Source organism: Temnothorax nylanderi, unplaced genomic scaffold, assembly GCF_030848795.1.
Source record: "Temnothorax nylanderi isolate EJ_2023f unplaced genomic scaffold, tnyl_v1.0 TNYL_tig0962_pilon, whole genome shotgun sequence".
Lineage (NCBI taxonomy): Eukaryota > Metazoa > Arthropoda > Insecta > Hymenoptera > Formicidae > Temnothorax > Temnothorax nylanderi.
The window spans coordinates 27,859-49,056 of record NW_027250024.1 but is presented as its reverse complement, the minus strand read 5'-3'; the positions used below and the strand labels follow the sequence as shown (position 1 = coordinate 49,056).

General features: G+C 32.0%; 1 protein-coding gene across 1 annotated transcript; it reads left to right on the top strand.

Annotated features, from left to right (window-relative positions):
- Positions 1–4,060: 4,060 nt before the first annotated feature.
- Positions 4,061–15,388, top strand: Ccha1 (neuropeptide CCHamide 1). Its single transcript, XM_071725289.1, has 6 exons — positions 4,061–4,276; positions 4,924–5,072; positions 12,016–12,051; positions 12,174–12,381; positions 14,445–14,616; positions 14,734–15,388. Exons 2-6 carry the CDS (start codon positions 5,006–5,008, stop codon positions 14,758–14,760), a joined length of 510 nt encoding a protein of 169 aa, XP_071581390.1. The 5' UTR covers positions 4,061–4,276; positions 4,924–5,005; the 3' UTR covers positions 14,761–15,388.
- The last annotated feature ends 5,810 nt before the right edge of the window (positions 15,389–21,198 follow it).

Below are 21,198 nucleotides of genomic sequence, written 5' to 3'. Positions count from 1 at the left end.
ACTTATGACCATCGAAAACACTTATGTCGCAATAGAAATTACACTATAACTCTGAATGTCACCGAATTCCGTTGACAACACTGGCACATAAAAATTACATTTACAGCAGGAAAGGCAAATTCCCCTACGATAGATTTAAATTGGCAAAAAGCCTAGTGTCAAGTTTGCCCCACTGTCGAGTTTGCCCCGGTCTCCCCTATACTTATGTGCCTCATTGATTTGTAGGTGTAATACAATTTATTGTTGGGCATGAGAAAGGTAATTGATAATTATTATCTAATAGACGTCTAAATCTATTCTTTAAACACATACAGTGAAAATTAATTATAGATAACATATCTCTTCTGCACAAATATTTCGTGATTATGATCTTTGCGAACTATATGAAAACCAAATGTTAACAGGTTTTGTGAGGTCGATAATTAATTCAATTAATCTTATGAATATTCCAATCGATCGAGCGAGAGAATAATAATAATCCGAAATTGCTACCGTGTTCCAAACTTTCTGAATTAAAGCCACTGTTCTCATCAACTAAATAAAGAACTGCGTAACATAAAACATGGTACACGCAGAAAAAAATCATTCTACAGACAAGGAAAGCAATTACTTATTTTATTTTATTTGTTTTAAATAATAGTTTTCTTCAACAAAGAATATTTTCTTAATAATAGTTTTAAGATATATACTTGGCACAAGTCTTAGACAAAGCTCATCATTTTGTGCTCAAAATAAGAATTTATTCTTCTTTCAAGAATGTATATTTATAAGTATACATTTCTCTTCCGTAGACTCTATACAGTAAGTAAACCGAATTCTTGCATTAATGAAATTTTCTTGTTTGAAGTACTAGATTTGCTAAGATCCAGAATATGCTTTGAGTAAATAAAATGCTTGTGATAACTTTATGGTAGATTTGCGGATATATAAACTTATCAAATACTTTATAGAACAAGTAATATTTAGAGGTAGTACGTACTTTTCTGTGTGTAGGTGTAAATATGCAAATATATATTTAATATGCATATTTTTGTCGATAAGTTCCCGACGTGACCCTATTATATGCTGAATTACATTTCAATCTCCGGAGAATCGAAGAAATCGGACTCATTATCGTGAAATCTGGCATCAAGTAGTATCGAGTAATAGGGACGTTTTCTTAGTTAGTGGAACACTTCCTGCAAGCCTATAATGATTCGACATATTGCTTCTTGGCTCTTGGTAGGAAATTCTTTCCGAGATTCATCGAGTTTAATATGCGAGTAGGAATTTCGCTTACAGATTATAAGAAGCTTAGCGAATTAGAAAGAGAAGGAATTATGCTGTTATTATATTTATTTTTTCCTCGAGAATTTAATTATCTAATAATATAAAAATTTTCAAATTAATTTTATTCTTCTCTCTGTCTCTCTCTTTTAAATATGAAGTTTAAGCTTCAGTTGAAATATAACAATCCGTAATCGATACGTAATCCGTACACGTCCTTTTCATTAAATATCAGAATATCGCGCTAAAAAAAATGACAGGGACAATTTGTATACCGCTTACAAAGGAAAGGGTTATATATTGATCCAACAAATTTCGCGCCATTGAAGCTGGCGCCATAAAATTATATTAATCGTGAATTTTGTGAAGTGACGAAAGCAGCCCAACATTCAAATGCGTAATTCGGTGACTATTCTCCGTGCGCGTTAGATTAAATCGTCAGTGGATCGCCCGTTTATTGCCTTCTATGTGAAGGGCCGCGAAAGTAATTGACAACGAAAGCGACTTGTGCCACTCTTCCTCTTTCTGATGACTTAGGTTTTACGACTGGCACGCGAGACCACTCTCCTCCATGATGAAACAGAGCGGGTGATACAGAGCTGTTGACATAATTCTTGCGCGACGCGATATTGAACTTCTCGATACACTTGCAATGCGCTTGATGCTTCGACACTTCAAAATGGCAAAAAGTTTGTTATTAGTCTGGGTTAATTTATCATATTATTCCCAACAACCTGTATAAGAAATACATTGGTTAAACCGTAAATGTAATCCGAATAAAGATAGCCGCGCTGTTATGCTGGATAATTTGAAAAGAAATACAAATATTTTGCTAGGAGATTCCAGATCTGTTGCAATTTTTATTTTAAAAAAATGCCACATTAATCAAATAAATTTTATTCTCAACAGTGAACAGGATATTCCTCATCCAAAATTAGCTGTAGAATCTATTGACAAAGTATTCGTATTTCTTCCGAGATTTCTTCGTTCCATACATCCGTTCCTTTATTGTCAAACGTGAAGCGTTACGTTCCGCATTAATACGCGGTCGGAATTGTCGTACGAAAAATTTCGTCGACAATTTTCGTTAAAAGTCTTTTTTATTATCCGGGCTGATCACAATTCCGAATCCTTATTTGCGGCTGCAAATTGCAGATATAGCAAGCTATTAACGGAAATGCTCATTAATATTGCAGGTCAATAAAGGATTGACCCGAATCTACTAAGCGCCAGGTACGACGTTGATCCGTCTGTGCGGTCTGACTAGAAATGCTCGTATCTACTTATGGTTAGCGCGCCCGCGGACGATGCACCCTGCGATATCTATACCACTTGCGGGCGTCCAGCTGATCTACAGCCATCCGGGAACTTGTTGCACCTTCCTCGTGCGTCACGCGAGACTCCCCGGTCCATTTAGTAATTTAAAAAGCGCGAGCACAAAAATTACCTTTCGAAACGCGCTCTCGTTTCGTTGAAAGGTGGAGTGCGCGGTAGCGTTTCGGCGAAAAACTTTATTTATATACCTACGTGGTAAGAAAAAACTTTATATGTATACCTACATGGTAAGAAATATTTCTTGGTACGAGATGTTATTGTGGTTTTTCTTCAGATAGTACTAATTACAAGTGTTGCAGCCACATGGCCGGCAGAATGATATCTCGACAAGTTACAGGCGGTTATACTAGTAATAACGCTAGATAACACAGATCACAATTCTTTGGGAAAGCATGTTGTATGTCTTGAGATATAATCTTATTACGATTTTTCCAATTAGTTGATATGTGATCTCTAATATAGAGTACATGAAAACTAACAGATATATTGAAGAAGCGTTAACTAACAATAGGTCGGGAATCTTAAAATATATGATTAAAAGCACGCGGTTAGCTTGGGGCCTTGACGTAATGCGACAAGTGCAAGTCCCGGGGTCCCTGGCATACCGGAGACCAGATCCAAGAGGTGGATGTTTTTAGTGGGTGCGAGCCCTAAATTTTACATGTGTGCTCTCATTCGTACACCCGCGAATGAGAGGGTGAACGCCTAAGGAATGACAAACATATTCTGCATACATCAATCGAGATTCAAATTAGTTTTCGAATTTCATGTGGCGGAAGATGATGAGCTTTAAACAAAAGTTGAACCTCAGCCACACAAATTCATAACAAAACATTAATTACCTCTTAATTTCAAGACTATTAAATATTAAACGCATACTTTCTCAAAAAGTAAATTGATGCTTGATTGCGAAAACGTTTAATGTAGAAATTAATCAAAGGATCTGATAAAGGAAAAGAGCAATTCTGGGATACCAGTTGTACTAGTTTGAAGTTCTGAATATACTAAATATATGTATAAGCTAAATATAGTACTAAACGTGTATGAATTAAAATCTGAAGTACATAAAAATACATGAGATAAGCTTAAAGTTTTAGTTGAGATAATTGCAAGAATCATTTTTACGATTAGAAAATTTTTTCGATGTGTACATCATCATGAAATAGCTATACACTGTAGGAAATCCATTTTTAAATAATGTTTGATTCATCCGGATTTAAAGGCGCTTTCTGCTTTCAATATCTAGTCGGGGCTAACGTCAAAATCTTAGTGTTATCATAAATTTTCAATTAAATCCCACCCACGACAATTGTTTTCGTTCGCTCGCCACCAAGTCCCCCGTGTCCCCCGTCACCGACGCAGGTGCGCATCCGGAGGGTGGAGTTACTCAGCCACCCCACCATGCACCACCGTAGAGCTTGCCACCGTATATAAGAGCCGTGGTTGCGACACCCCGGCTTTGAGTTCAGTCGCCGATCTCTTCGATCAAAATCGACCCTTCTTCTGTCAGCAGAAAGAATCCTCAAATTCAGTGAAACGCACGCAGAACGCCTTCGTAGTCTGAAGCGGTGTTTCGCTCGTCTTTGCAAAGGTGAAGTGACATACGCACGCTTATTTTGGGAGCGTATAGAAAAAGAGAAGGTAGAGGTCTTGAACGGTGAAAATCTCCGACGAGGTAAAATCTACAATCAGTACAATAAATTCTGAGATATATTTGATTTGTTTTCTTGTGTTATTATCTCTGATTTTATTTAGAGATTTTGCAAAGATTGAAAATTTAAATAACAAACAAGAACCGAAACAGGATTTTAAGTTTTTTAACCTAACGTAAAAACAAAATATTTTTATATTTTATCTTGAAATTTTTGTTTATTAAAAAATTTTTATTTAAGTTTCTATAGTAAAGCAATTTACATTTTATACAAACACCCATAGGTTTATTTTATTTATTAAAACGTGATTATAAGTTTAAAAATAAAATTGATAATAATACATTTGACTGATAAAATAAAGAATTACTGAAAGTATGTCTAGATTGCGCATAAATAATTTATATTATCGTCTAATAGCAGTTGATTGCATGTGATCGATATTAATTAACGAAAACATTCTATTTCCTTCAGATTTCCTTCAGAAAATAAAATGCTTTCGCTAGTATTTCTAAAAGTCGTACTTGAGTTAACGTCATTAAGGTTGAAATAATCTTTCTGTATAAATAAAATAAAAATCTTCCTCTTAGAATTTTTCTATAAACTTTTATTTTAATTTATTTAAAAAACAAAATTTTTTTATACGGAAAAATAAACTAAAATCGATTTGCAGGCAATAAACAACCTCGGGCTACGTTTCTGGAACGTATTTATTCGATCGTTCATACACATAAAGTAGTATCAAAATATATCAGATGGCTTGGACAATTTTCATGCAGACTTCTATCGTGTTAATCTTCTGCTTCGCCGGATGTGCATCCGGTAGGTACAATACTACATTTCCGTTTCTAATTGAAGTTCTGTTCTACACTTTTCTTGATCTAGATTAATTGTAGTCACAAATTGTAACGTTTTAGACAAATATAGCATTCTCTCTCATTATATATAATGATTATTAATATATATTAATATACATACACATTAATATGTTATTAATATAACAAAATTGTAATATAATATAAAATATATTAGAAAATTTAATTCAAAACTTTTGTTGCACTTCTATCATTATTACTTTATTATACGAGCAGAACTTATATTGAAAAGAATGTATATGTTATGGTCAAAGCCCGAAACGTGGCATCCCCAGGATTGACTGGTCAATCTTGCGGAACGACCAAGCGTCTTAGTTAAAGCAGTTTTTAGGAATAGGCTTGGACTTAGATTAATTTTTGTATGCGACGGAACCGCTCTCCCGCCTATTTGTGTACTGTATACACACACATATTAACAAATTACTACAAAGACTTTGACCAAGACGCTTGGTCGTTTGGCAGAATTGCTTAGTCAATCCTAGGATTACCCGCGTTTCGGGCTTTGACCATAACATATACATGACAGAAACTTTTTCTTCGCCAGTAAATAGTTCACAAATCGGAAATTATTTGGCCAGTTGGGTCGCTTAAATTCCGATTTTATAACATATATACATTGTTCGTTTCAAAGATCTTCATAAGATCTTTGATGTTCCTTAGATCTTTGTAACAAATAATTAATAATCAATAATTTTAATTTTGACTTTTTTAATATATTTAATGAATTGTTAATTCTCGTTAGTCCTCAGTAAACAGCTTTCAAAATTCATTAGTTAAATGACCAAAAAGACACATGTTTCTAGGTATTGATCACGTAATTTCATGTGAAACTTTTCACTTTTTGCTTTTCACTTTTCGCTCTATCCATTCTGCGTGAACTTTTTTTTTTTATTATTGACGAGATCACGTTTCCACATTTCGTCGAATTACACGATCACGAGTTCACGTGAAAATTTTCACTTTTCACGTTTTCGCCCTAGGCAGGAAGTTACGTGTTCGCTAGCTGCCCTAGTTAAATAGATTTATTGACCTATTCCGTTTATCCGGAATTCTAAATTGTTTATTATACTATGTATTGATATTCTTTACATTTATAATTATCATGATATTTTCATACAAATAATAAACGTGCACTTTAGAATTAGTCCGTATTCGAAATAATCTCTTCTCTTATAATTTTGCTTTTCAGTCAAAAATTAAGTAAACTATAATCGTATGTTTGGATTTTAATCTCAGTCTAATCATTCAGTATTATTTCAAAAGTCAGCGAAGCTCCAAAATTAATCAGCACAAAATATCAGTTTCAACAAATTATATAGTTCGCTTTTATGGATATTATACATTTATAAAATAACGCGAGCAAGACACACGTAAGACAAATGCAAATCTCATAGCAGTTGCATCTTATTATCCTATAATCACGATTACATTTTCATGAAAACCAACTCGAGTGCTCATTGGATGGCATGCTCGCAGAACCTTAACAGAAATACGTTAAGTAACTGAGAAAATGTTTATTGCATTTTGTTTGCGCATTGGGCGGAAGGTAATTATTCAAGATATTGCGATATCTGCGGACTGTTCTCGGATACGTGGCCATTAATTTGAAATAAAAAGATGTAAGCGTATTATAATGTTTGCGAAACGCTAAGTGGATTATCATGAGAAACGCTATAACATAGAATTTCGTCTCCAACTTGCCATAAATTAATTCGACATCGAAGTAAATTGGAAAAGTTTAATTGGCATGTGCTTAAAAATTTACATGCAGTAACTACATATTTTTTTACAATTACCTTCTCTGTCATTCAAACTATGGATTACAAGATTCTTTGAGCAATTAGCATTTTGTGCAATTAATACAGTGTTAATATATTGAATTATTAAAAATTTAATAAAAATTACCGATACCGGATTTATAACATAAGAACATTGATAAAATCTTTTTCAATTCTTTAAACAAAATATGTTTAATATTTTTAATGCATGCACTTGTATTTTGCTGTATATTCCATCATTTACTAACCCTCTACACTTATGTATCATGAAATAACCATTAGGGGAGACCGGGGCTAAGCCGACACTATTTTTTCAAAGGCAATTTTTAATATTTAATTAAAATTTTTAGGCAAATTCAATGGTACATATTTAAAGAGTGTTTCTTCAGGTACAAAATTGATTCAGGAAGTTTTGCTGTACGTCGCTTTGTTTTGCCGCCAGGAAAGAAAAAGTGACGCGAAGACAAATTTTCGAATTGAAAAATGCCGGGGCAAACTCGACACCCCGCCGGGGCAAACTCAACACTTTGTCTGATCGACACAATTTGATCTGGAACTTATTTTTTACTGTCTGAAAATGAAAATACATTGTTTATTGTGTATTTAAAAAGTACAAAAATTCGGAATAAAGTAGCTAGAACAATCATTTGAAATAATGAGAACAAAAATTGTTGAACTTTCAATTATCTTCATCTAAACTCATGTCTGAAAAACAATTAATGCAGGTAAACTCGCGATCGGACGTGCGCATACATTTGTCATGAGCCATACGGCTGCATGACAAGCATCGTTTGTTACTGGGAGCCGACGAAACGGCGTGGTGTTGACTTTGCCCCGGACGTTGTTTTTCACTTTTGTCACTTCAAAAACATGAAAATTTTGAAAATATCCAAAAACGATTATCGGATTCATATAGAGCATCAAATTTCCCATCAAAATCACTTACCGGTAGATTCGCAAGAGTAAAGCTCGATGAAAGAGTAGACATTTTCGAGAGATCAGAAAAATTACTTTTCACTATCAAAAATGCTTATGTCGCGTTAAAAATTACACTATAACTCAGAATGTTACCAAATTCCGTTGATAATACTGGCACATAAAGACGCATTTACAGTAGGAAAGGCAAGTTTCTACGATAGATTTAAATTGGCAAAAAGCCTAGTGTCAAGTTTGCCCCGTTGTCGGCTTAGCCCCGGTCTCCCCTAAACCTTTTACATTCCCTACAGAGTAATCATTTTACGTAGGTCGTAACACAAGATCGCGCTTCTTACTACGGTGAGAAATCGATTCAACTCACGACAGTTTCGTTAATATTAACAGTAAAGAACTGAAATTACAACACAATACTAATATGTCATAGCTCTCTTGTATTTTTTGTTTAACTTAATATCTTGTATATCCCTCTTGTTTACGATATACGGCAAGTTAGCATGCGGGATTTATGCCATAGTACAGACACTTTGTAACACTCGAAATCTCCTATGTGTTCTTTTTCCTTCTTTTTTTGGATCGTATAACAATAATCTTTAATGCATCTATCGCTCTTCTATTTTCTTTTTTAAAATTTTCAGTTCTATAATTTGTTTATCATTCTTACATCTTAATACACTTCTTACACACATTTTCTAACTTATTACGACATTTTATTGCCTTATTTATAAACATTATTTGTAATTTTTTATAAGGCGTATATTTCACCCATGAATGTGATATAACCCACCCTTCTGGGATATATGGCAAAAATGCAAGAGTTTCTAAAAGTTTTTTTTATTAAATACAAAGAATGAATATTTTATATTTCTATTTTTTTTATAATAGTAGATAGTATAAAGTTTTTATTGGTATAATTCATTTGCCTTAAACATAGTAAATAGTACTCGATAAATTAAGTTTTCCTTAGCTGCGGCGTATATACCGGAGTTACCCTATAAAAGATTGTGAAATATAATTTTATTGTTATTACTAAAAATTACGTCTTGATATATCGAAGAATAGTTATATATCAAAAGAATAAAGGGATTAGACATTAGATCGAGTATTTGTTCTATAAAGTAATAAAAATGCAGTTTACGCGATTGGAAAAATCTCATATTTCTAAATAAGAACGTCAGAAGAATGCTGGAAAATTAATAAACTTCAGATTATATATTTAAAAACAGAGACTAAAGATGAGAAACAGAGAAATCAATATCATTGATGAATACAGAATATTCTAAAACTAGCAAAGTTTTCTTTCAATTACGGATCCTTTAATCAGTATGATCAATTTGCTTTACTTTGATCCTTTCTCAAGATGTGATTTGTAATGAGTTTTTATATATTATAGCTTCTAATATTTTTAATACTTAATTCTTTAATTGCAAAGTGCAAGAAAAGTTTTTTTTAATTTACTAACAAGTCAAGTATAGAAACGCACTGTAATTACGGCATACTGCTTAATTGTGCCAATTCATTATTTTCGTATTAATCAGCATAAAATAACATTATAAATTAACGTACAGCGGAGAGCCTTAATCAATTATTTACTTAACATTATACTTGTTTTTACTCTCGAAATATCTCGAGCTCTGCTGGATGTATACAGCATATTTGCGTTATTATTATCTAGCAGTTTTTTAATGACATTTAACGATGGAGAAGATAGAGAAATTATTAGATTGTTAGTCGTGTTATGCAATGCAAGAGTAATATGATAAATAGGCCAACAATATGAGCTAAAAAGATGATATATTAATAAATTAGTTTATTCGCAACATAAATATAAAGAAAATGATAAGAGAAAATTACTATATACGTTTCGGCTTTACTTAGTCTCCTTTGATACCAAATTTTAAGAAATATAAATTAATTTAAATAATAATTATAACAGGAAAAATTAGAACGGCAAATATTATTATAGATTATCTATATGTGACATTGTCAATTTATATTTGAGAAAAACAAAAAGGTTCGGAAATAAGTGTTGAAACATCTGAAGAAAACTGTAAAATACGAAAAATCGACTCAGCCTTAAAAGGCCCACGGTGTCCGCGCAGTGTTAAAGTCAATGGTTAAAATAAAATACAATATGACGTATTCTTTGTTGGAAGGCGAGAATATGCTTGTCCAAAATGTCTGTGATTTGTGAGAATTCGAGTCAGATGTTAAAAAAGTCGAAAGTTAAAAGACCAGATTTTTTTCCAATGTTGTAGTCTGTCGTTTTGACCTTAGATTCACATTTTCGAACCTCCTTTTTGTTTTTCTCAAATATAAATTGATAATGTATCACATATGATCTATAATAATATTTGCCGTTCTAATTTTTCCCGTTATAATTATTATTTAAATTAATTTATATTTCTTAAAATTTGATACCGAAGAAGGCTTAAGAAGAATTAAGTAAAGTCGAAACGTATACTATAATTTTCTTTTATTTATGTTGCGAATAAACTAATTTATTAATATTTATAAGATAGAGAAAATTTTTATTAATTTTAATAAAAATTTGTTTTTATCAATTTCCAAAATTCATTTATATTGTACATAATTTAATAAGTTTTAGAATATGAAGATTATTTTATTCATTTTTACGGAGCAAAGTTCTCGTTTAGACTGCATTTCGAGAATAGCGCTGCGATGATCCGAAGGCGACGAGATTGAAATTGAATCTAAACTATCCATAGCGAAGGCCTGTGCTCTTATTCGTTACACTATCATAGCCGTCCGTCAGCCGTTTCCTTAATGATTATCACGAACCTTTGTGCAAATAAGGCGCGTCTCAAGTACGTCAAAGACCATCGGGTTGATAGAGAGAAACGTAATGTTTAAATCGCATCGATTCTAGCAAAAACCATCAGCGTGGGCTTTGAGAATGGAGTCGCGCGCGGCCATCCACAGTCCCTTGACATATTACGTACATGTGTTACGTAAAAACGATAGATCGAATATATTCACATTCCGGGGGACAGAAACGAATTTTTCTCGTTCATATGCTGCATTTTGCATCTTTGCTTCCCAGCAAAGAACTATCCTATAGAGTAGTATAGAGCGGCAGAGCTGCAAAAGCAATATATACATATATATACTCAACCGGATGTCGTTCCTTTTCCGTTTCACAACGAAACGTGAATAAATATCCATGCTCCCGATTCCATTTATTCCATTGCAACCCTTTCGATGAGCATTCCTTTAATCCGGCTATTGCAGTTTCAATCACTTCTCACTTATTCTTTTATCGAGATTCCATTCAAAGCTTCTAACGCACGCACGCGCGCGCGCGGATTTTTAATCCCAAACCATTTTACGAATGGAATTGTCGACGTACATAGATCCAAAGTACGTTGCGGAGTACAACATCAATCTAGATGTTTGATCGATGAGGTTGCATAAAATATTACTAGACAAGAATAGACTGGACAAAAATATTACTTATTTTAATTATATAATTATTTTACTTCTACATATTAATTGGTACCTGTGATTCTTGGCATTAAGAATTTTTTCATAATCTTTAATCTTTAATTCGTTAATATATATTATTTCTCGAAATAAGCAAATTCTTTACTACGAAAGCATAATAAAATCAGAGCGTAATAAATTCTAAAACGTGATGTTAAGCGAAATCATAATAAAGTAATAACGAAAAGCCAATTTTACGGGATATTATCTGTCCTGACATTCATTGCGTACAAAGAATGCCGAGGCAAACTTCTCCATATCGCTTATAGACGATTCACAAGATCGTTTCTTAGAGCATCGTCTGGGGGATATAATAACACCAAGAGTCTTCAAATAAATGTTTATTACATTCTCTCTTGCAATGCACTGAATACGGTTCGTGTTTTATCCACCGGAGAAAGATGGACGCATCATAATATTATTTTTACATCTTTAGTCGAATTTTATATTCGATTCTCATGTCACCTTATATTACAGTTTTAATCGAAATTAAATTTCCATAACTTAATATCACATACCTACAAATGTTTATTGAACATTCCACTGTATTTACTTTTACTTGCCTATTACGCGATGTAAAATGTAAATATGTTAACAACAAAATGGAGTTACAAATCCGGAAATTGTAATATATTCAATATTATATAATGCATACATTTTATCATTTCAATCCAGGGTCCTGTCTAAGCTATGGACATTCTTGTTGGGGAGGTACGTACCGTTACTTTTAGTAAATATATTTTCTTACTTAAATAGTAATAATATACGTTTTAATAACCCAATACGTTTAACCATTAATAGTGTATTGTAAGAATAATATAAAAAATTTTTAGCGCATGGAAAGCGCAGCGATGTCCAAGGTATACCTGTGCGCTTAATAACCAACCCGAACGGACTAAATGGCATCGCGCCATTATTAAAGCCATTGATTATGCCCAAATTGATGACCGGACAGTTCATTGGCGGCTTCTCTAAGGAACCATACGTCCTATCAAAGTGGGATACGGCACCGATGATTGACGAAGGCATTGAGTCGATCAGGTGAATTTTTCGCAAAAAACGAAGCTGGGGAATAGGTGTCAAACTTCGGCAGAATATTCTTTTCGAAAAACTGCATGCGTGTAATTTTGCAATTTCTGTAATTACTTTCTCAAAAAATCGACCAATATTTTGTTTATGCAACCTTTTAGTGTTTAATTTATCTTGAAATTTTTGCAAAAAACGGTATATTTTATTAGGAAACATTACGTGAAACGCAAAAGTATTCTTTTAATTTTTTTTTAAGATTAAGTTTCGTGCATATAAAAATTGATAAGATATTTGAATGAAGCATATTGTTATACGTATATCTTATGTACCTGCGCAGTTTTATTCAAATTGATAAGTTCGGATTTACTTGTTAGTGCTCGAGATTAAACAATTATAGTGGCTTGAAACGAAATTTTTCTCAAAAGAATATTCCGCCTAAATTATTCAAGCAATGAAATTATACTTCTAACTGAAATATTCTCAAACATCGTATATATGTGACAAAAGAACACAAACTGTAATCGAATGAACATTGAACTAGAATGACTAGATATTTCATGGATAGCCTAATTCGCGAAAAGATAATAAGAAAGTTATATAGAATATTGTAAGGAACGAAAATGCGTTTTACGATTGGTAAAGTTTTAAAGCGCACTTCTTCGATAATTCCCGTTCAAAGTTTTATACTTTGCTTTGTACAATTATAGTTGTGGTTAAACTTTTCAACACTTTAATTGAGGAATAACAATGTATTAAGATAATTACGCGGTAAATAACAGTTTTAATTCATCATTTTTTTAAATTAAAAAACGGTGCCCATTTAGGGCAAAAATTTGCCTGTAAGGGAAACGTATGAAATCTGTCTATCTTTATGTTTTTGAATCTGCTACACTCGAATATGAAACTTAAAATCATTGAAAGGAGATGCAAAATATGCATCTCTACTTTTAATCAATATCTACCCCTTAATCGGGGGATCCTTCTTGTAATCTCGAGTTCTTAGAACTCTTAAAATTGTTTTTTCTTTTTCCCTTAAACAGGGATATCTCCTCTTAAAAGAGGAATATGTGAGATGATCGGGATCGAACTCATGAGCATACCTTAGCATACTAATCTATCGCACTCATGCACTAAGCTACGAGACATCTCCCAGGAAAGCTTCGTTTAGCAGTAAGTATTTTATAATGATCAAATGGCATTTGTGAACAAAAGAAGGTTTTCTTTTTTTACTCTATTACTATCTTTGGGTGCTCGCGGCGCGCGCGCGTTTTTACTGTCACCGGTCACTGCCAGCATTAGCTTTACCCAAGCATTAGCATACACCGCGTGGAGGTTGCTGGATTTGTATTTCTTCTGTCTTGTAAGGTCTAATTTGTCTAGTTAGGTCATATGTGAGTATGTCTGTCATGTCAAACGTAATCAGTAACGAATTAGACCTTACAAGACAGAAGAGATACAAATCGAGCAACCTCCCACGCGATGTATCTTGGGTAAAGCTAAATGCTGGCGACAGTAAAAACGAGCTACACACACACACACACACACACACACACACACACACACACACACACACACACACACACACACACACACACATCTTTTAAACTCAAAAATAATAAGATGTTAGTAAAAAAAGAAAGTCTTCTTTTGTTCACAAATGCCATTTGATCATTACAAAATACTTACTACTAAACAAAGCTTTCCTATCACAAAACTGCATTTTCCCAAATTTCCCTGGATTTTGGACAATTTTAAGTTTTATATTCGAGTTCAGTAGACCCAAAAACATAAAGATAGACAGATTTCATATGATAGGTTTCCCTTACAGGCAAATTTTGACTCTAAATGGGCACTGTTCTTTAGTTACTCACATTTTCTGTTTTCTTTTTCTTTTACTTCAAATAAATTTCGTTGAAATATATTTACTTTTGCCATAAATAAATAAAAATTGGAAAATAATTTATTGAACATAAATTTATATATATATATATATATGTTAAATAATAAATAAGAAATATATTTTATACATTAATAATAATTAATAGGTTAATATAATAAACAATATACATTTGCAGAACTCAAATAAACAATAAAAACGAAGATAATGAGAGGACAATTAGCAACGACAACACACAACGTAATATGATCGAAAAACTTGAAAACAATCAGGAAACCTTCCTAATTTCACCTGATGAATACGATAAGCTAATTAACAATCCTCAAAAGTTAGATATACTCAAATATCTGGTACGTGATTCTATTATCAATTATCGAATTTTATTATTGATTACTAACAATGAGTATTTCTAAGTATTAATTTATCAAATATCAGTGCTCGCTTAACGATATAACGTTTGTTTTCAGAATGAAGAGAATGGAAATATGAAATAAACAGGATATTCTCTAGTAAAACTTTCGATAATACAGTATAACCTATCAAGTTGGCCACCTCTATAATTCGGCCACCTGTCTTACAATTATATACTAAAATAGCTTCAAAACAAACTAAATCCAGCGATTTTTTTCCAACAAAAGAATAATCATAATTATAAAAAATAGAAATTATATTTATGTTAATGTATATGTAATGTTAATGTATATAAAAAATTGTAGCAGCAGAACATTCTTTATAATGTAATTAAACTAATGTGTAATTATGTATAGATAAACTTTGATTCTGCAATGTGTTATATATGCACTCTTTATATATTAATTAGGAAACTTAGTAATTATCTAACATAAAATTTACGTAGGTATAGCTCTTTTAGTTCTCAGTATTGTACCTTTATTTCCTGATACGACTAGAGGTTCAATATTATGCTTCTTTCCAAATAAATCTGTCAATTCTCTGTAATAATGCATTTTACATTATAAAGAATGTTCTGCTGCTACAATTTTTTCAGGTAGATTTTTGAAGAATTTTAAAGCAAAAAAAAATCTTAATGTGTGAAAGTAAATGTATTATATTACTCCTTTATTAGTTAAAATATAACAATACTTACGTTTCGTATCGAAATAATGCTCGACTTCTGCCTGTCTTTTTATTATTTATGATCATATTTTTGTAAGATCTTTTTAATGATTTAAATTTATTTTCAACCTGTATATTTGATACAGAATAACCTTGTATGTTCATTTCTTCAGCTACCTGGTAAAAAATGTTTCATATAAAAACATATTTAATTATATATAATTATATATTATATAAAATATTATATAAAATATGTCCATCATATACATATATCCATATGTTTTTTTTTCTCTTATATAATCTCTGTTCGTATGTACAAGAAAAATAATAAGAAAAAGAATTAGAAAATAATTAAAAGGATAATTTTTGCATTGTTTTTTTAATTGTTTTCGCATTGTTCATTTATTTGCCTATATATAATCATATATAATCATATATAAATATAATAATTATATGTAAAATATGATTATATATGATTATATATGAGCAAAATTTTCACATTTGCTCAGACTTTATTTTTTTGTAAAAAACAATGCAAAAATTATCCTTTTAATTATTTTTTAATTATTTTTCTTATTATTTTTCTTGTACATACATACGAACAGAGATTATACAAGAGAAAAAGAACATAGTATGGACATATATGTATGGACATATTTTATATAATATTATATGATTATATATATTGAAATATGTTTTTATATAAAAAAATTTTTTCCGAAACATAACGATAACAATTTCACTAATTACTGCAGCATTTTCTTTCAACTAACGAGACTGCATATGTATATCTACTGCTGTAGAATAATAATTATCTGCAGTGTAAAATTAGATTCTTTTTACCATAATTCCTTCTACTCTGTAAGTCTTATCGAATAAACTTTGATCTCTGAAACCTTGATCTTATATCAATTACTATATGCATATTGAAAATTAATTACTTAAATTAAAACGCGTATCGATGAAATCTTGTAAAAGTGTGTATTGCTATATTATAAAAAAGTAAAATAGTTTTAAATATTTAATTCAGTCTTCAAACTTTCTGGATGTCCGTCAATATTTATTTCACTTAATGATTCTTTACAAATAAATCGAAATTTATAAATAAAACCGTTGATTGCAACTTAAGTAATTACATCACTAGAAATCATAGTTGTAAATTACTAAATATATGTATATATATATATATATATATATATATATATATAATTAAACTATCATCGCATTACGTGTAAATAAGATAAATAAATAAAATAAAATAGACGCTTATTATGTAATAGTATCAATACTGATAGTATCAATTTCTCGTTGCAATTATTACAGAAATGTAAAAATAATAAATAATTATTATTAACAATACAATAATATTAGTTATAGAATCGTATTCTAATTTGACATTAATAGACATTATTATTTCGCAAAAAATATATCATAACACCATAAACCTCAAGATAGGTGCTTATAATGTATACTTATATTCGACAGATTTTGCCCGAATACAAAAGTGTCATTGATTTCTCAACAACGGACGATATGATAGAAGCACATAAAATTACAAAAGCCGTGGGCAGAGAACCATAACGTATGCGCATATGGCTTTTGCATTCTGCCCATGGCTCCTGCAATTTTATGCGCTTCCACCTTAAAACGAAAGGTCCATATATTTGGCCCCTCATCTACGACAAAATACAAAAATATTAATATATTCGGATTGTACATCGTTTGTACATGAATGTACTATGATTTTTAGTGTTTGTACATTCTTGGTTAATTAAAAAAAAAATAAAAAAGTTTTACTAACAAGACCTCTAAAAGTTAGCCCTTCATTATTTCAAAAATAATGATGAATCACAGTTTATTGTGCTTAATCGTTTGTACATCGTTTGTACATCGTTTGTACATTCTTATTAATTGATTTACTTTTCATTTAAATATATATTTCTTTGTTTAAAATATAAATAAATAATTTTTATTTGAATTCGGCGGGTAAATCTTCGGCTGGTAAGTGCGTTTACATTGGCGTCAATTCTACCAATGTCAAGACTCAAACAGTAGCCAACTGTTAAAAGGAAAAAAATCGCTTTATAATACTTTATGTAAATGCGTAAACACTTACGAAATTGTTTACGTGAGTTTATTTTGACAGACTTGGTTATGTCATCGGCGATATTTTGTTTGTTGAATAAAAGTCATAAAATTCGAAATAAATAGTACAATTTGTTACAAATTAACATAACTCTCCACTTGTATGTTGTTTTTTTGCGACCTTTATAGTGTACACGTGGGTCTGTCGCGTCCGACGTTATTTTCTTCCCGAGTGGGACTCAATTGGCCACGTCATCAATTGGCCGATTTAAAATAAAAATATCTGATTGGTTGGTGAAAAAACTCCAGGCACCGGGGGCTGTGGTCAATCGCAACGTAGTACAAAACATCTGTCTACATTGTAATTGACGATTTGATAGTCATTTTGATAAACATCGTTTATTATTTAATATTTTATTTTTAATGATTTACAAGCAGATGTTGTTTTGGCACCGACGCCGTAGACCCACGTATACAGGTAGAGGGATAATAATAATTATTTTAATTAGTGTATAATATTTATATATTTATATTTATAATATTTATAATATTTATAATATTTATATTTATATTAATAAATATTTATTACTTTATTTATTTTATTTTTTCTCTTAACAGTTATAACATATATATTTAATTAAACATATATATATATAACATATATATTTTTTTTCAATGTAAACGCACTTACCGGCCGAAGATTTACCCGCTGAATTCAAATAAAAATTATTTATTTATACTTTAAACAAAAAAATATATATTTAAATAAAAAGTAAATTAATTATTAAGAATGTACAAACGATGTACAAACGATTAAGCACAATAAACTGTGATTTATCATTATTTTTGAAATAATGAGGGGCTAACTTTTAGAGGTCTTGTTAGTAAAACTTTTTTATTTTTTTTTTAATTAACTAAGAATGTACAAACACTAAAAATCATAGTACATTCATGTACAAACGATGTACAATCCGAATATATTAATATTTTTGTATTTTGTCGTAGATGAGGGGCCAAATATATGGACCTGTGAATGCCTATAGTGAAGGCCGAACTTCCTCGATGTCGATAATGTCGAACATTTTTAATTCCGTTCTAATTCGTTTTCTATCATTTTCTATATTACCGGCCTATATCTGCCCTTGTCTAACGAAATGCATCTGTCCTTGTCCGATTGCTGCGCATCTCTCGCTACACGCAATACTGCTCATTCTGTCAACCTGCATGTGCCTTTGCATCAATAAAGCTGCGTTAGTAAAAATCTTTTTTTCTAGGCTTTGAATCTTTTTTTCTAGGCTTTGAATCTTAGTTTTATTTACACGAAATTGTTCCTAAATGTTGTCTCTACTTCCCTTGTGTATCATTTTGTATATATAAACTGCAGTATTTTTGTTTAAGCAAATATTGTCGTCAGGTGACAGCTGTATGTGTCCAAATTTTTAATTTTTTTTTGTTTCTGATATGAAATCGTGTGTCCGGAAATAGATTTTTGTGCGTACTTTAATTCAATAAAAAATTTTTGCAATTCTGTAAAGCCAATTCAAAGATTTCTTCTAGTTAAGAAATGTCGGTAATCACTGCCACTATAGGATCCCCTTATGCTGGGTCTACAATGCGAGTCGTGGGTCGTAGGTCGTAAGAAATTGACCAATCACATTCGAATTTGAGGAGAATAAACGACTGTGATTGGTCAATTTCTTGCGACTCGCGACTTGCGACTGCTTGCGACTCGCATTATATAGACCCCGCATTAATCGATAGTTTGATTTCTACCGGTTGTTATGCCATAGTTTTGTCTTCGATCATTTCTATCTTCGCGTTAATCTTACGCTCATATCAAGTTTCAAGCTCACGTAAGAATTGATAACCGCATCACGGAAACATGAATGCTATATATTAATGCTATTTCGTAGCCGCGAGAGTTAACGGATTTGACATTACAATGAAGCAACGATAATTCGTTTTTACGCAAGTTTTGCGTAGAATAGCGAAACTTCGCGACAGCATCGCAGAAATAATCTATTGCTTGCGCCAAAATCCAAATAGAAGTTGAGCGGACGTATATGTAGTCGTCAAATCTACGATGTAACTACCTCAACTTTACATCGTGCATTGTTACAGTTTCCAGGAAATAGAACGATTGATGTCACTAATCTAATCATGTCCGCTATGTGTTTCGTAATACCGTTTAGTATTATATATTAAATACAATCATTTTAAAATAATTTTACAAAAAATTTTACGTATTTTTAAATCAAAATATTGAAATCTTTTATGCATGTTATTTATTTATTCAAATCAAAGGAGGATGTTAAAAAAGTCCGATTTTTTGGCTTCCCTGCGGAACTTTAGTTGACCGTAAAAAATTGTTGTTTGAGACCCACGTGAACAAGAAAAAACAGTCTTACATCCGAGAAATCCGGGGAACATTGATTTTACATAGAATTTCCTTGTAAAAACCAAATATTCGGATACCATGCTAAAATTTTTCATGAATCGGATGCATTGCGAAGGTTTTTTTATTATAATTAGTATCAAAAGGTTTTTGAAGTCTCTGATCACGAATCTATTCTCCAAATGGCAAAATGTAGAAATGGCGAATCAAAAATGGCGTCCTTGACATGTAGTTTTGTACGTAGGATTACATAATTCAAATATTTTATCAAAATGAGTCTGAGCGGGCTTTTTCAGACATGCTGATTACGAATCCATTAATTAAATGAAAAAAATCTAACATGGCGGATTCAAGATGGCCGATCCAAAATGTTTATATTGCCGGAATAAAATCAGATAATTCACTTATTTTTCTTCTATAAAATACAGAAAATATAGAAATATATCAAAAAGTTGCTTACGTTTAGCGTGCGAAATATGGATCATGAACATAGCGACGCCTAAATATACATATAATAAAAGCAGAAACAAAAGTCCGGTTGAACTTGATTCTGTTGCGGTTGCCGGCGCGCGGCGGTCCGATTCGTAACTAGGTAGGTGGATAGTCGAGATGAGACTTCCTCGCTTGCTTCTACTTGTACGAACTATAACACCTGTGGGGGCTTGTGCCCTTTGCGTATGTGCACGCTATTTTTCTCAGACGCCCTGTGGCTGTTTAATTGGTTAAAGAAATACTCTCCTTGTGGATGTTAACAGTTGTCTTTACTGAGCTCGTTATCGTGGTGATACAAATGATGAATCGCTCGCTTTTGTAATGCAAAGTCGCGTCGATGTGAGAGACTTCCTTCAAACGTTTTACCGGAATGTGTTACCTTCGCAACGGACACGAGCGAACTCGTCTCGAAGAACAAAAGAATTGGGGGGTAGGGAGACGGAACACACGCGCCAAGCGTGAGTAAAGGCGCGACCCTATCCACGTGAGCGCAACTAAACCGCGAGAGCGCGACTCGTCTGCGAGACCGCGAAATACAAATACCGAAGGCGACGATATAGCGCCGACATGCCGCCGCCCTTGAAAGGGTCATCCTTCAATGAGAAACACAAAATTATTTCTAACTTATTCAATTAATAAAATCGTAGGAATTCAATCTTAGAGAACAAGCTGATAAGAGTATATGTAACAAAAACGCAAGTTATAGTAATGTAGACGCAAGTTATAATAATATAAACGCAAGTTATAATAATAAGTGTAAGTTGTAATAATATGTACAAGTGTCGCGAAATAGCATAGCTAGACAGAGTCCTCAATAGGAAGCAGGCACAATCGTGTGATAGGGCGTTTATAGCTTCCGTTTTTTGTGCGTATAGTAGCGACACGA